We start from the raw sequence: 16,962 nt of genomic DNA on the forward strand, positions 1-16,962 counted from the left end.
AGAGGAGAAGCAGAAGGCCAGATCACAGTAATTCAATACCTCCAAATAGAAACATAACAGCTGTATTGATTCATAAATATGGAAACGTTTAGGAGCCGTCACAAGTTGAAATCTAATTATGTCAGAGAATGAAAATCCAATTGTGACAAACAAAAGGGAAGGGCTTAGAGAGGAAAAACCAGTCCCAGTTGTTGCTGCACTAAAATGAAAGGCAAATGATCTCAGGTTATAAAAATAAGTAACACTTGCAGTAGATGACAGCTGACATTCAACAATTTGAACCCAAATGGGTTTTGGTGATAAGATACATGTATACATAATTTTCCTTATGTACCTTGGGTTAAGAACTTAATTCGTTCCGGAGATCCGTTCTTAACCTGAAACTGTTCTTAACCTGAAGCACGACTTTAGCTAATGGGGCCTCCCGCTGCCGCCGCAACACAATTTCTGCTCTCATCCTGAAGCAAAGTTCTTCACCCAAGGTACTATTTCTGGGTTAGCGGAGTCTGTAACCTAAAGCGTATGTAACCTGAAGCGTATGCAACCCGAGGTACCACTGTACCACGAGCTGGGTGTCCGTAGAAACCCAGATGTTGGATTTCAACGCTTGCCAGTTCTAACCAGCCAGGCCTATGGCCTGAGATGATGGGAGTTGTAGTCCAACAACACTTGCCCTCTCTGGCCTTGCTTAAAAAGGTAAAGGTACCCCTGCCCATATGGGCCAGTCTTGACAGACTCTGGGGTTGTGCGCCCATCTCACTCAAGAGGCCGGGGGCCAGCGCTGTCCGGAGACACTTCCGGGTCACGTGGCCACCGTGACAAAGCTGCATCTGGCGAGCCAGCGCAGCACACGGAAACGCCGTTTACCTTCCCGCCAGTAAGTGGTCCCTATTTATCTACTTGCACCCGGGGGTGCTTTCGAACTGCTAGGTTGGCAGGCGCTGGGACCGAGCAGCGGGAGCGCACCCCGCTGCAGGGATTCGAACCGCCGACCTTCCGATCGGCAAGCCCTAGGCGCTGAGGCTTTTACCCACAGCGCCACCCGCGTCCCTACTGTGGGGAAAATGTTGTGACTAATCACTATGAAGCCAGCCCAAGCAGCACAACCTCTCTCCAATATAGACTGCCATTTGTGACTCACTCAGAGTCTGAGAGCCCAAAACTGCATTAAGCAGCAGCCCTCGGGCAGAAGGGTCAATGAAGACAGGAAGGAGAAGACACAGCATAGCACTGCTAGCTGGTATTATTCACAACAGCTGCTTATATCCATCACCAAGCGCACAGAATCCTGCTTCCTCCTCCAATTAAAGTGCAATTCTGCCTACACAGCTCAATGTATTGTTAGTGAAATGCCCATTCGAGCAAGTGGCTTAGAACAATGGTTCCCAAACTCCCCGCCCCCAGACCACTTGAAAACGGCTGAGGGTCTTAGCAAACCACTTAATAATGGCTTTTGTGCCCAGTACAGCAATTGTAATGCTCTGTGCTAGATGCTCTATGATTCTGAATGGTATTTTTATAGCATACTTCACTTTTATATGATTTTATTGTACTCCATAGATTCTAAAATGTAACGCAATAAAATACAATGCAAGAAGCAATTAAAATATGATTAAAACTCAAGATTTTTAATGCAATAGACCATCCTCGGTCACACATCCACAGAGCACCTGAATGAAGTCCGTGGACCACTGACGGTTAGTGGATCACAGTTTTGGAACCCCTGACTGAGAGTTATTCCAGATCTTCTTCATCTTTTACCTGTCCTAGTAATGCTTGCACAGAGTTCAATATGCTGAATGTAATACAAACAAGCTGCCAAAAACCTTGTCCTGTTGGGCAGATCTTCCACCCAGTTTTTCAGGCTTCTCCAATGCTCTGCCAAGAAATGTTGACTGCTTTGTACCAGATTAAGGAAAGTGATTCCCCTGTCAGCTATACCTGCTTGAGAGACTCTCCTGAGAGTAATGACGTTTGCTTTTCTTCGGGGTCGGCCTGCTAAGTGGGAAGGAGGACAACGTGTCCTAGAGCAGTGTTCCCCAACCTTGGGTCTCCAGCTGTTTTTGGACTACAACTCCCATCATCCCTCGCTAGCAAGACCAGTGGTCAAGGATGATGGGAATTGTAGTCTGAAAACAGCTGGAGACCCAAGGTTGGGGAACACTGTCCTAGAGGACAGGAAAGGAAGGTCTCTCCCTCAAGGAGAAATATCGCATTCTGTGCAAAGTCAGCTGTGTTCCAAATATCAAGGGGAGGAAATGCTGAGCAAACAATCTGATCACAAGTGCACTGAAAAAATGTTTCTTTAAATGACCATGAGAGAGAAAAGGGGGTACAGTGGTACCTCTGGTTAAGTACTTAATTCGTTCCAGAGGTCCATTCTTAACCTGAAACTGTTCTTAACCTGAAGTGCCACTTTAGCTAATGGGGCCTCCTGCCACTGCCACGCGATTTCTGTTCTCATCCTGAAGCAAAGTTCTTAACCCGAGGTACTATTTCTGGGTTAGCGGAGTCTGTAACCTCAAGCGTATGTAACCTGAAGCGTATGTAACCTGAGGTACCACTGTATTTGGAACAGGAGAAAATACTTGCCACAATACTTCTGCTCCACAATGATTTTTATAGCACCCCCAAATTATAACCATTATTCAACAAGGCAGTGGTTTTCAACCAGTGTGCCGTGGCACCCTGGGGTGCCTTGAATGATGGTCAGAGGTGTCGCAGGCAACCCTCTGTCCTTCTTTCCTTCCCTCCCTCCCTCTGATGCCCTCTTGCGCCTCTGCCACCCAAAGGCTTGCACAGCTGTTTGTTGCAGCAGCCCCGGCTACAAGCTCCACAGGTGAATGGTGCCTCTGGGGCTGGTCAGGGGGTGCTGGTTGCCAGGAGGTGAGGTGGCCTCAGAGTAAGCAAGCAAGCAAGCGGTCGAGGGAGCCCAGCCAGCCAGCCCCTGCTGTTGGGAATGGACAAGGGAGGGTGTTTGAAAAAGGGTGAGAAGTTCCCAGCTCTGCAAGCAAAGGGTGATATAACTGGGCCTCCTGAGCCCCGCAGGGTTGCCACAGAAAGAATGTAGTTGGTCAAGGGAGCCGTGGACTCAGAAAGGTTGAAAACCTCTGCAATAAGGGGTATGTGTGCTCTGCGAACAAACCATGCGCACAAAGAAAGATTTGTTCAGCAATGAACATTCCCTTCTCGGAAACCCACTAAAACCTGAACATTTCATTCAGATATTACAGGACTTCTCTATCTAGTTCAGGGGTAGGGAAATGGCGGGTTAAATGAGGTTGGGGGATGTCATTCATTTAAAACATTTTGTACCACTGCTCTTCGGCCAAAAGAGCTTTAATATTAAGATCAATAATGAACAAGACAGTTCTTGCCCACAGGCTAACCTTCTGAAAGGCATGACGCACAAGGCAAATGGAGTGAGGAGGGAGGGAGAATGCACTCGGGCAATTGGCCTTAATGTTAAGAACTTCTTGCAATGGCCATCTTGAATGGAAATGGTTCAGCAGGAGGAGGAGCCAGCAACAGCTAGTGTCTCTGTGGAGCTGATGAAGTGGGCCCTGCTCCCCATCTCTCATCGGGCTACTGCCATATGGCACAGCGGATGTTAGATGACAGCTGAGGGATAGCCATATGGAGCTGTCTGGATTTTAAGTGCATTGCGGTGGGAGACTTCATACTGGTTTTCTGTACCTAATAAACCTATCCACCCCCCAAAAAATATGGATTTAAACAGGGGACAGGGAAACCTGTGGCCCTCCAGATGTTGTGAACTACAACTCCCATCATCCCTAGTCAGTGAACATGCTTGCTGAGGCTGAGGGAAGCTGCAGTTCAGCAACATGCGGAGGGCCAGAGACTCCCCACCCCTGATATATGAGGCAACAGGTTATGCCTGCTTTTTTAAAAAGGGACTTGCCTTCAAGTTCTGGCACCCTTCAGATTGAGGAAGGTCAGAAACAGGCTCATGAAGGATAAGCCTTAGTGACGATAAAACATACTAGCTTAGATTGGGATCTCTATATATCCCTCGTACCTACGGGACCGCCTCTCCCGGTCTGCCCCACGGAGGACCTTAAGGTCCATAAATAGCAACACCCTAGAGGTGCCGGACCCTAAGGAAGTTAGATTAGCCTCAACCAGAGCCAGGGGCTTCTCAATACCGGCTCCGGCCTGGTGGAATGCTCTGTCTCATGAGACCAGGGCCCTGCTGGATCTGATTTCTTTCTGCAGGGGCTGTAAGACAGAGTTGTTCCACCTGGCGTTTGGCTTAGAATCGGTTTGATTCCCTCCCCCTCTTTCTTTGTCCTTTCTCCTCCTGTGAAGAGGCTGCATCCTAATGTTTTAATGTTGTATTTTAATCAACTTGTTTTTATTATTGGTTGTTAGCCGCCCTGAGCCCGGTCTTGGCTGGGGAGGGCGGGGTATAAATAAAATTTATTATTATTATTATTATTATTATTATTATTATTATTATTATTATTATTAAAGTGAGCATTTCTCTGAATACAGGATGCTGTGAGAACACGGTAGGGGAAAGGCTGATGCCATCATACCCTCATTGCTGGAAACAGAACTGCTGAATTAATTAGAACCTGGGTCAGACCCAGCAGGGCAAGTTTTTAATGCTATAATGCTTGTTGAAACTGTGTAGGAGGTCTAAAAGGGAAGATCAGATAATGTTTTCTGGGCTTCCGGAGGATTGCAGCGCTGGAGCATCCCAACTTTAAAGAAGGATGAGAGCCTTTGATGATGCCCTTTGCCAAACCACCGCTGCCAATCTGCTTCACATCAGCCACATGCCAAGCAGGGAAGGAGGATTCATTCCATGAGTCATTCAGTCCTTGGGTTGCTTCTCCTGTGAGGAGAGCGTGCAGCTGCAATTTGCATGCAGGAGGTGGAACACCACAAGCTGGGCCGATGCCGAAATCCAGTTTACACACGGACCACCCACAAAACGTTAAAACCAGGACTAGCTAGGAAGCACTGCTGCCACCGGCAACCTAGGCTTCAAAACCCCATTGGGCAACCTGGAACGCATTCCTGAGAGGTTGCACAGCTTGCCATGACGAAAGGGCAATGCTATGCAAATGTGGTTACTCCTAATAATTGGGACCGAAGTTATCCTCCGCTGGATTATAATCAAAGGGCAAACCCAGGATGAGAAGCTCCCCAAACAAGGTGCTGCCACCTCATTATAATACCTTCAAACAAACAAACAAACGCTGAGCAGGAAACTTTAACCTGAACAAAAACATGGGCTTTGTAGTATCGCCCTCAACCGCAGCTTTTTGCTACTTGGGCTCTACCCGTTTCCCAGTCCCAATCTGATCCCAAACCCCATCTCATATAGGTCCCCACTTCTTCCTGCATCCCCTCTACCCATCAGGGTTACACCACTCAGGGATGCCAAATATACCTGCATTTCCTTTAGGTGGGAGGGACCGCCTTAGTCCCAACTTGCTGCATCTTCTCTCTTAAAGCACACCTCTGACCCTTCGCCACTGACAGTAAGGCAGCCTTTGAAGGCTAAAAGGTAAAGGTAAAGGGACCCCTGACCATTAGAATCATAGAGTTGGAAGAGACCACAAGGGCCATCTAGTCCAACCCCCTGCCAAGCAGGAAACACCATCAGAGCACTCCTGACATATGGTTGTCAAGCCTCTGCTTAAAGACCTCCAAAGATGGAGACTCCACCACACTCCTTGGCAGCAAATTCCACTGTCGAACAGCTCTTACTGTCAGGAAGTTCTTCCTAATGTTTAGGTGGAATCTTCTTTCTTGTAGTTTGGATCCATTGCTCCGTGACATCCTTTTATATATTTGAACATGGCTATCATATCACCCCTTAACCTCCTCTTCTCCAGGCTAAACATGCCCAGCTCCCTTAGCCGTTCCTCATAAGGCATCGTTTCCAGGCCTTTGACCATTTTGGTTGCCCTCCTGGACACAGTACTCCAGGTGAGGTCTGACCAGAGCAGAATACAGTGGCACTATTACTTCCCTTGATCTAGATGCTATACTCCTATTGATGCAGCCCAGAATTGCATTGGCTTTTTTAGCTGTCGTGTCACACTGTTAGGTCCAGTCGTGGCCAACTCTGGGATTGCGGTGCTCATCTCGCTTTACTGGCCAAGGGTGTACAGCTTCCGGGTCGTGTGGCCAGCATGACTAAACTGCTTCTGGCGAACCAGAGCTGCGCACGGAAACGCCGTTTACCTTCCCGCCTATTTATCTACTTGCACTTTGACGTGCTTTCAAACTGCTAGGTTGGCAGGAGCAGGGACCAAGCAATGGGAGCTCAACCCCGTCATTGCGGGGATTCGAACCGCCGACCTTCTGATCGGCAAGTCCTAGGCTCTGTGGTTTAACCCACAGCGCCACCCGCGTCCCCTTTGAAGGCTACTGGACTACAATTCACAGCACCCCCAACCTATAGCCATGGGAGCTGGGGCTGATGGGAGCTGGAATCCAACAGCACCAGGAGGGCACCTAGTTGGGGAAAGCTGACCTGGAGATTCAAGGGCAAGGCGACCCCTCCTGCTACTGCTTACCCCCCACCCCACCCCAAATCACATCCACCAGCTTTCCTATATGGTTTTTCTTCTTCAACAGGCCCTCCTTCCATAAAATCCCGATTTCCAGCTGCTTACAGGGAAGTGAGTCTTCCCTTGGCTGCCATAGCAAAAGCGACCTTTTATGGGGGGTGGGGATCCATAAAATAAGCCGAATAAACTCTACCGGAGAGAGCGCAGCGAACACAACACACTGCTTGCTGTTGGCCCTGACACTGTTCAACGCCGCTTCCAATGTCGTATATTTGTCGTTTCCCACCCCCAAAAAAGCCACTTTTTTGAGTGCTGGAACAGACAATAAGCGCATATTGCTGCTTACTTTATGTGTGTATCATCACCGCCTACAATATCAGTCTCAGGTCGACTCACAGCGAGGTTTCTTGCAGCTGTGTTGCTGGGGGGCCGGGCTAGATGACCCCTGGGGGACCCCCCCCTTACAACTCTGTGACTCAAGATTACCTTCCACACAGGCGCAACATGTGTGCTGGAAAACCAGTTCCGTCTGCCTCATTTATTAATACCCTCCTTGTGGGGGGGGGGGGCGAAATGCTGACCAGACCCCCCCCACTGCTTCCCCTCCCTCTCAGGAGCAGACCCCACATCTCTCCCCCTCCCTTCCCCCTCAGGGACCCCAGCCACACCTCACCCCCTCCCCGGGAAAGCCCCCAATCCCTCTCCCTTCCCCCTAAGGGCCAGCCCCCACAACTGCCCCCTCCCCTTCAGGGAAAAGACCCCTTCCTCTCCCTCAGGGAAAAGTCCCACATCTCTCCCCCTCCCTTCTCCCTCAGGGACCCCCGCCACACCTCACCCCCCAGGGCCAGCCCCCATCTCTCTCCCCTCCCCCAAGGGCCAGTCCCCACATCTCCCTCCTCCCCTTCATGGAAAAGACCCTCCCCACAAATCTCCCTCAGGGAAAAGATCCCCATCTCTCCCCCTCCCTTCTCCTCAGGGACCCCCCGCCACACCTCCCCCCCCCAGGACAGCCCCCCCTATCTCTCCCCTCCCCCCAGGGCCAGTCCCCACATCTCTCCCCTCCCCCCAGGGCCAGTCCCCACATCTCCCTCCTCCCCTTCAGGGAAAAGACCCCCTCCTCTCCCTCAGGGAAAAGACCCGCATCTCTCCCCCTCCCTTCTCCCTCAGGGACCCCCGCCACACCTCACCCCCCAGGGCCAGCCCCCATCTCTCTCCCCTCCCCCAAGGGCCAGCCACCCAATTGCCCCCTCCCCTTCATGGAAAAGACCCCCCCACAAACCTCCCTCAGAGAAAAGACCCCCATCTCTCCCCCTCCTTTCCCTCTCAGGGACCCCCATCACACCTCACCCCCCCCCCGGGAAAGCCCCCAATCCCTCTCCCCTCCCCCAAGGGCCAGCTCCCACATCTCCCCCCTCCCCTTCAGGGAAAGACACCCCCCCAGCTCTCCCTCAGAGAAAAGCCCCTCCCCTATTTTCTCTTCCCCCCCCCGCCTGAGGCGCTACCTTGAGGGTGACGTCGCAGAGCTTCCCCTGCCTCCGGATCTCGCCCATCACCCCGTAGCCCCGGCTGGGCAGGTCCCCCACCGAGAAGTGCACCAGGTCCTCCGGGTCCAGCTCCGGGTCCGGCCCGGCCGCTTCCAGCATCTTGCCTGCCCGCCTTCCTGCCTGCCAAGCCCCGGGTCCGGCCGGGACCGGCGCCCGCCGCGCGCGCAGAGGCGGAGGAGGGAGGGAGGGAGGGAGGGAGAGAGGCAGGGGCAGCCAGCCCTCCTTCTCCCCGCTTTCGCTTCGGGCGCCGCCTGGCCCCGCCCGGCCACCGTAACCCGGACGAGGCCGGCCCCTTTCTTCGCCTCAGCCCGACGAGGGAGGGGGGGGGAGGGGGGACACAGAGAAAGAGACAGAGAGAGAAAGACGCGCCGGAAGCTGCTAGCCCCGCCTACCCTCCCCCTGGGGCGCGAGAGCGTCCCCTTCCGGCCAAGGCCGGCGCTCGAAGCCGGAAACGGCGGTCGCCAAGGCGACGGCGGATACCGGAAGCGGCGGTCGCCATGGCGACGGCGCGCTTCCCTCTCGCCGTTCGTCCTGCCCGCGCGCTCGCTCTTTTAATGCCTCAGGCGCTCGCTCGCGCGCTCCCGTTCGCTCTCTCCCTCGCCGGCGGCGGGAGCAGGAGAAGCCTCCCCGGGGGAGGGTCAGTGCCTCCGCGTGTGTCTTCCTTCCTTCCTTCCTTCCTTCCTTCCTTCCTTCCTTCCTTCCTTCCTTCCTCTCTTTCTTTCCTTCCTTCCTTCCTTCCTCTCTTTCTTTCCTTCCTTCCTTCCTTCCTTCCTTCTTTCTTTCTTTCTTTCTTTCTTTCTTTCCTTCCTTCCTTCCTTCCTTCCTTCCTTCCTTCCTTCCTTCCTCTCTTTCCTTCCTTCCTTCCTTCCTTCCTTCCTTCCTTCCTTCCTTCCTTCCTCTTCCTTCCTTCCTTCCTTCCTTCCTTCCTTCCTTCCTATCTGTCCCTCTTGAGGGAGCCCCCCAAGGGGCATAGGGGGGCTCTCTCTCTTTCTGAGGCAACAGCTGTAGCTTTCCCTTGGGTCCTCCGGCAGCTCAGAGATGCGGGTGGGACTGGGCTAAAATACTTATTTAGTCATTTAGTCGTGTCCGACTCTTCGTGACCCCCTGGACCAGAGCACGCCAGGCACTCCTGTCTTCCACTGCCTCCCGCAGTTTGGTCAAACTCATGCTGGTAGCTTCGAGAACATTATCCAACCATCTCGTCCTCTGTCGTCCCCTTCTCCTTGTGCCCTCCATCTTTCCCAACATCAGGGTCTTTTCCAGGGAGTTTTCTCTTCTCCTGAGGTGGCCAAAGTCTTGGAGCCTCAGCTTCAGGATCTGTCCTTCCAGTGACAGTCTGCCACTTGGGTTTTCCCTGAGCATGTTGATCTCTTTCTTCAGCAGTCCTCAATAGCGGTCTTCCACCACCCAGCAGCACCTGGGTTTTACAGTCAGAGGGAGTGCTGCAGTGCTTGTCCACAGAAGTTCAGTTTAGATTCATGACTAATTCTTATTTACTTATTTACTAACCTGTGCTGCACATTCCTTCCTTTGCAATATTTAGATAAAAGTAAACTCCACAGAAGGGACACGGGTGGAGCTGTGGGTTAAACCACAGAGCCTAGGGCTTGCTGATCAGAAGGTCGGCGGTTCGAATCCCTGCGACGGGGTGAGCTCCCGTTGTTTGGTCCCAGCTCCTGCCAACCTAGCAGTTCGAAAGCACCTCAAAGTGCAAGTAGATAAATAGGTACCGCTCCGGCGGGAAGGTAAACGGCGTTTCCGGGCCAGTAAAGCGAGATGAGTGCCGCAACCCCAGAGTTGTCCGCGACTGGACCTAACGGTCAGGGGTCCCTTTACCTTTTTAAACTCCACAGTTTACTTAGAGAATTGCAGTCTTGTATATCGCCTTTCTGGCAGTGCATGCAAGGCTTAAGAATAACAATATTGCTGTCAGTGATAATGAATTATAAGGAGGAGAAAATTGGAAAAGGTGGGGAGGGGGGCTAAGCCAGTTCCACACTCTTCCCTTCAGGTGGACTTTGGGGTGGGGGAGTGGAGTTTGATGGCAAAGATGCCAGCCCACAGACATAGCCCCTCTGTTGACCAGCATCATCTGCTCAGTTGATGACAGAGTATCCGGAGGGAGGGGGGAAATGATGTGGCAGCAATAGAAGAGATGGACATATGTTGGCAACAGGAGCGGGAAACCTGATTTTTAAAAACCGCAGTAAATTAAAGCAATTAGGTTTGATTTGCATCAATTTGGAAAACTAATAAAAATAATTTGTAAAATAAAATAGAGCTTAGGATGGGTGGGGGTTGGCAGGCGACGGATAATAAAGACCCCAAGTCGCAGAAGCAGCCCTCCCCAGTGATTTGCAGGTTGTCCTGGCCCCTGGCCCTTGAGAGATGGGCGATTCGTGCAGTACAGTGAGGTTCCTGTTGTCTGTTCTTCCTTGAGGAACAAGAGATTGCTGGGGGCGCTTCCAGACTGTTGCTATTTTCAAGTGAGATTCAGTAAAAACAAAAACAAAAAACCAGCAAATTCAGGTTGCACAGTTACAGTTGACCGGCAGGTCTTGCACATTAAATGTGCTTCTCCCAAAGATCAGACTTCGTGCAATAAGGAAAAGTGGCGAGGGAATGCGCTGGAATGTCCTTCGCTGCAATGTTACCCTCCCTGCAAACACATTAGAATTCATGCTCATTTAACAGCCAATGCCAGACTCTTCCAGAAAGTTGCTGTTTGCAGGAAGGATTCGAGTACATTCCGGAGAATTCAGGTTGCCAACTTATCCCTGACTGGGATGGCGCCTGGAAGCACCTGCCGTCTAATCTCCCCACAAAGAAATCAGGGTGAATGCTCAATGAAGAGGCCATCTGGAAGCAATTGTAGTTGGGGAGATACACGCTCGCATCTCTATTTTCCCACCTCCAAGCTATTCAGGATTCTTTGTAAGGAAGCAGAAAAGCTAAACCTTTTTGCCTAAGGCAGCGGTGAAGAGCTGTGGTTCTGCAGATGCTGTTGATGAGAGCACAGCAACATCTGGAAGGCCGCCGAATCCTGGTCCCTGTGGTTAGATGGTTTAGCAGCCTTTTAGCATCTCTGGTTTCTAAAAGCCTGTTGCTTCTTAGAATAGCTCCAGAAGTAGCTCCACACAAGGGAATGAAGACTTACGCACACCCCGGCCAGCTTCATTTTATTCAAAATCAAACCCAGAGTTCTATATTTCTTGGCTCAGTCGCTGAGACATACAGGTGGCTGGTGAGAAGGAGGAAGGCCTGTCTCTGATCTGAAGCCTTTGCAAAAAGAAGGATGGGGGAGTTTGATCAACTGTTCCTTCACGCCACTCCATCTTGCCGGTGGCAGCTGGGCATGGAAACTGAGGGAGCAGTCTTGCTGCTTCCAAATTGTGGCAGGAGAATGTCTGTAGCTCTGTGGTAGAGCGTCTGCCTTGTATGCAGTGTTTGGAAGGCATCAAGTTCCTCACCAGTCTAGGCAACATGGAGGCCTCCAGATGATCTTCTCCTTTATCCTTAAGCCAGCATGACCAGTGGTTAGAGATTATGTGAGTTGTCGTTCACCAACACCTGGAAGGAACTGCTTCTACTAGGGAGGCTCTGGGAAGAGATACACTCCCATACTGCCTCTGACACTGGAATTTCACCTTCTATGTGTCAAACACTGGAGGTATTTAATCTGAGCTTCTCCTCCTGATCCAGAGGTAACAGTAATCAGCCTATCATTTGCACTGGTTTTATCTTTTTTTTTAAACCTTGAGATTCAAGGGCTGGTGTGAATTGAACCTTGAAGAAATTCATTTTTTCCCTGTTTTTCCTTTCCATTCCTCTGCCCCCCCCCCCCAGTGCACATCACCATGTGTGCCTGTCCAAAGAGAGTTAGCGCATTTGCACGAGTCAAGCCGACAGGTGACTTCCCACAAGACATGATCAAGTTCGGGGAAGACAATAAGGTCAGTGAACACCGGTCAGCAGAAACAAAAACCGTTCTGGTCTACCTTTGTGCATGTCTTTTACCGGTCTGTTTCTGTTTTAAAGCTTCGAGGATGCTTTGAATTAAATTTTAAGGAAAAGCAGAATATGGTTGGTGGTGGGTGATGACAATTCACGCCGTGTTCTTACGACCTTCAAGGTTACAAATTGCCGCACTCTGTTTTCTTTGTACTTTCCAGACAATGGAAATATACATTGAGAGAGACCGCACGAAAGGAGTAGTCAACAACAAGCAGACAGACTGGTCCTTTAAATTAGATGGTGTTCTTCACGATGCCCCCCAGGATGCGGTTTATGATGCAGTGGCCAGAGATTTGGTCTCCCAGGCCCTAAATGGATATAACGGTAAATGTTCTTGTCATTGCCTGTGCAGCCTTCAGTTTCCATCGGGAATGGGAGCAGCGTTGTATGTGTGTTACTTCAGCAGTCCTTCTCTGGCAGCCTTGTTTGAATGTTCCTTAAGACCCTGTATCCTGTTCTGATGGTCCAGTCTGTTAGGCATGCAGTACCAGACGCAGGTGGTGCTGTGGGTTAAACCACAGAGCCTCCGACTTGCTGATCAGAAGATCGGCGGTTCGAATCCCCGCGACGGAGTGAGCTCCCGTTGCTCGGTCCCTGCTCCTGCCCACCTAGCAGTTCGAAAGCACGTCAAAGTGCAAGTAGATAAATAGGTACCACTCCTGCGGGAAGGTAAACGGCGTTTCCGTGCGCAGCTCTGGTTCGCTAGAAGCGGCTTAGTCATGCTGACTATGTCAAGGTCACAGTGAGCCAGGAGAAATAAATTCCTGCGCTCAGCGAGCCTCTCTCTCTCTCTCTTACTTTTCCTTGCACATTGCTTGTTACAAAGTTTTTTTCGCCTCAGGAAAGTTTTTCGTTTACTGTGAATCTTTTGACTCTGCGTTTTGACTCTGCGTGATTCTTTGATTCTTCTTTATTTATAGCAAGACACCACTGTCTGTCCCATATTGGGAGAGGCTGTCCTTGAGGTATTGCGGTCCTGGGCCATTTAAGGCTTTATAGGTCAAAACTAGCACTTTTAATTGGGTTTGGGTCTGGATACTAACCGGCAGTCTGTGTAGTCAATCCAGGATCGGTGTAATATTATCAAACCATCCTGCTATGGTAAGCTAAATGGACCATTGGCCTGATCCAGAAGACTCTTCTTATGAGTTAACGGTGCCTCATTTGAACATAGCTGCCAACCGTCCCTTATTTGGCGGGAAAGTCCCTTACCCCAGCGTCCCACTGCTGTCCCTTATTGATGATGTCCCTTAAATTTCCCGGGTTTCAAAGGAAGCAGCTCCTCTCCCTCCCTCCCTGCCGGCCAGGGAGGAGGTAGGCTCCAACTGTGTTGCTTGGCTGCGTTGCTCACCCAGTAAGGAGTCTAAGAACGACTGGGGGGTGGAGCTTGCATGCCTTGTGCCGATCAAATCAGCCACGTTGCCTGGGGACTCGCCTTTGCTCAGCGCTTCCCAGCGGAGAGGTGACGGTGGTTTTCCTTGCTGCATCTCCTTTGCTGGGTTGCTGCGCTGTGGGAACCACCGCTTGAGGCTTCGTTTGGCTGCTGGCTGGGCTTTCGGCCTTTGCCTTGGAGGGGCTCAGAAGCTGAACATACCTGTGCCCCTTGGAAAACCCCTTATTTTGGCTGCTGGTCCCTTATTTTCGAGGCCGCTGGTCCCTTATTTTTAAATCTGTAAGTTGACAGCTATGCATTTGAAACTTGCAGGTACTATATTATGCTATGGGCAAACTGGAGCTGGCAAGACTTTCACTATGACGGGAACAACGGGAAACTACAAGCATCGAGGGATCATACCCCGAGCTATCCAACAGGTAACCCTTTCCATGATGCAGTGATGCTGAAGAAGGAGGAAGCTCAAACAGCTGTCCATGTGGGCACATAGGAATTCCTGCCAACCTGTGATGGTTAAGTCTGCTGGCGCTGACAGAACAGAATGTGGGGGGAAAGCCGTGGGGCACCCCCTACCTCCTAGACAAGGAGCAGTGAAGGGGCATGGGAGGGCCTGATTCTGCTCCTGTTTGGCCCCCATCCAGGTGACACTTCAATCCCTGGCATATCCTGTTAAACTTTAAGAGACTTTCTCCATCTGGCTATCTGAGGTCCTTTAATGGGAGCTCTCAAAAAATGACTGAATACGCAGAATTAGACCATTTATCAGAAAGAATAAAAAAATAAACCAAAGGAAGCATTTACCACAAAATGGGAAGTCCTTAAAATTTATTTGAAAAATAGCAATGACAGTTTGAAGTCTGAAAGGTAAAGGGACCCCTGACCATTAGGTCCAGTCGTGACCGACTCTGGGGTTGCTGCGCTCATCTCGCTTTATTGGCCGAGGGAGCTGGTGTACAGCTTCTGGGTCATGTGGCCAGCATGACTAAACCGCTTCTGGTGAACCAGAGCAGCTCACGGAAATGCTTTTTACCTTCCCGCCGGAGTGGTACCTATTTATCTACTTGCACTTTGACATGCTTTCGAACTGCTAGGTTGGCAGGAGCTGGGACCGAGCAACGGGAGCTCACCCTGTTGCGAGGATTTGAACCGCCGACCTTCTGATCGGCAAGTCCTAGGCTCTGTGGTTTAACCCACAGCGCTACCTGCGTCTCCAACCCCTCTCTTCCCATCTTTGAAAAAAGCACAGGTAACCTGATTGAAATCAACTCAGAGAGAGCCAGTATGGTGTAGTGGTTAAGAGCAGTGGACTCGTAATCTGGGGAACCGGGTTCGCTTCCCTGCTCCTCCACATGTAGCTGCTGGGTGACCTTGGGCCAGTCACACTTCTCTGAAGTCTCTCAGCCCCACTCACCTCACAGAGTGTTTGTTATGGGGGAGGAAGGGAAAGGAGAATGTTAGCCGCTTTGAGACTCCTGAAGGGGAGTGATAAAGCGGGATATCAAACCCAAACTCTTCCTCTTCTCTTCTTCAACTTCGCTGAGACCCGTCCAACCTTCTCTACAGGTATTCAAGTCAATGGAGGAACACGGGAGTCAGTTCATCACCGTTCGAATTTCATACCTGGAAATCCACAACGAGATCATCTTTGACCTTTTAGCCACGCCCCCCAGTGACATTCCGCTGTCTATAGGAGAGGGACCCCAAGGCGTCTATGTGAAAGGCTTGACGGTACATGCAGCCCCCCACGAAGAAATTGCTTTGAATTTCTTGTTCGAGGTAAGAAGAGTCAGCGTGGCCTCGCGCTTTCTCTCCTCCGTGTTACTTCTGTGCTGTGTTACGTTTTTTTATAGTCATTGAATTGGCTACTTCCGGGTTGTGCAACCTGAATTTGCCTGTATGTGATTGAACCCCACCCATATAACACTGGTCCTGAAAGACCTACGCTGGCTCCCAGTACGTTTCTGAGCACAATTCAAAGTGTTGGTGCTGACCTTGAAAGCCCGAAATCACGGGTCAGCAAACTTTTTCAGCAGGGGGCCGGTCCACTGTCCCTCAGACCTTGTGGGGGGCCAGACTATATTTTGGAGGGGGAAACAAACGAATTCCTTAGTTTGCCTACCCATGCAAATGGCCTTGGCCCAGTATACCTGAAGGAGCATCTCCACCTGCAGCCTGGACACTGAGGTCCAGCTCCGAGGGCCTTTTGGCGGTTCCCTCTCTGTGAGAAGTGAAGCTACAGGGAACCAGGCTGAGGGCCTTCTCGGTAGTGGCTCCCACCCTGTGGAACGCCCTCCCATCAGGTGTCAAGGAGATAAAAAAACTATCTGACTTTTAGAAGACACCTGAAGGCAGCCCTGTTTAAGGAAATTTTTAATGTTTGATGTTTTAGCGTGTTTTTAATATTCTGTTGGGAGCTGCCCAGAGTGGCTGGGGAAACCCAGCCAGATAGGCGAGGTATAAATAACATCATTATTATTATTATTATTAAAACAGCAACTGCCTGGCAGTGCCCAAACTGAAATAGTTGGTTGGGAAGTATTCTACGACAAACCTTCTTTCCCGAAAGATTGGACTTTTTTGCAAAAAAGAATGGGATAACATAGGGTAGAATCTCCTTTGACCCAGTGTCATCTTGTCTCCCTGCAAACCACTCAGGATGAGTGCTCGGAAGACAGGCAGTCTGAAGGCACCCTTTGTGTTTATTCCTCGCTGTCAGCTGTCCTGAGAATGTTGCTGTGAAGAGGCCTATAAATGTAGCAGAGAAACGAACTCCTTTTGTTCTGTCCTTGGTTTATTCCTCCACTTTTCACTTCCTTCTCCAGGGGGACACCAATAGATCTGTTGGTCAACACGCTCTGAACAGGAACTCCTCCCGGTCTCACTGCATCTTCACAATTTACATCGAGGTCAGGGCTGGCGTCGTTTTCTCTTTTTTTTATAATAATTTTTATTAAGTTTTCCATTTTAACAATCCAATCATATCACATTAATTATGCCAAATTATACCAATACATATCATAAAGTCCAAATATTTTGCCAAATTATAAATCTTTGTTGGGGTTTCCCATGCTTCGAGTTCAGTAGGGTCCGATCATCTCATATTTCTGCTGCTTTTAGTATTCACCAGTCCCATCTTTCAATCTTCTTGCTGTTATCCTTTTTCTTCTTAATAGCCTCTGAGTTGTTTCCACAGGCGAGTTAAAGTAAGCAATATTATGCTTCTGTGTGAACTTTGTATGGCTCTCCCTTTTTTTTAAAGCTGGCAAGTCTTTTGTTTGCAGTAAATCCTCACACGCTGTTATTTATGCCGAATCCTTCCAAAAGTCCTCCTCGGGTGGCAGGCGCCATCTTTCTCAGTTCCGATGAAATAGAATCTAGGCGTTTGCTCATTCATTTTCCCAGACAAGTTGCACCATAAATTAGCCTTTTCAGGGAAGATTTGCCAAGTCGATCTTAGAAT

At 50.3% G+C, this 16,962-nt stretch overlaps 2 protein-coding genes across 3 annotated transcripts in view; one reads left to right on the forward strand and one right to left on the reverse strand.

The window, feature by feature from the left end:
- KLHL18 (kelch like family member 18) overlaps nucleotides 1-8,421 on the reverse strand; it is a 44,359-nt gene extending 35,938 nt beyond the window's left edge. Inside the window, exon 1 of one of the 2 annotated variants that reach the window (XM_028750107.2) lies at nucleotides 8,054-8,421. In XM_028750107.2, the coding sequence (XP_028605940.1) occupies nucleotides 8,054-8,194 (141 nt within the window). In that variant the 5' untranslated portion in view covers nucleotides 8,195-8,421. The remainder of the gene's footprint in view (nucleotides 1-8,053) is intronic. The other variant, XM_028750108.2, reaches the window with a different exon arrangement.
- Nucleotides 8,422-8,536: 115 nt separating this feature from the next.
- KIF9 (kinesin family member 9) overlaps nucleotides 8,537-16,962 on the forward strand; it is a 40,045-nt gene continuing 31,619 nt past the window's right edge. The window contains exons 1-6 of the mRNA XM_077936666.1: nucleotides 8,537-8,732; nucleotides 11,942-12,048; nucleotides 12,268-12,433; nucleotides 13,815-13,921; nucleotides 15,066-15,278; nucleotides 16,325-16,408. Of these exons, the coding sequence (XP_077792792.1) occupies nucleotides 11,953-12,048; nucleotides 12,268-12,433; nucleotides 13,815-13,921; nucleotides 15,066-15,278; nucleotides 16,325-16,408 (666 nt within the window). The 5' untranslated portion in view covers nucleotides 8,537-8,732; nucleotides 11,942-11,952. The remainder of the gene's footprint in view (nucleotides 8,733-11,941; nucleotides 12,049-12,267; nucleotides 12,434-13,814; nucleotides 13,922-15,065; nucleotides 15,279-16,324; nucleotides 16,409-16,962) is intronic.

This window comes from Podarcis muralis, chromosome 12, assembly GCF_964188315.1.
Source record: "Podarcis muralis chromosome 12, rPodMur119.hap1.1, whole genome shotgun sequence".
NCBI classification, from domain to species: Eukaryota; Metazoa; Chordata; class Lepidosauria; order Squamata; family Lacertidae; genus Podarcis; species Podarcis muralis.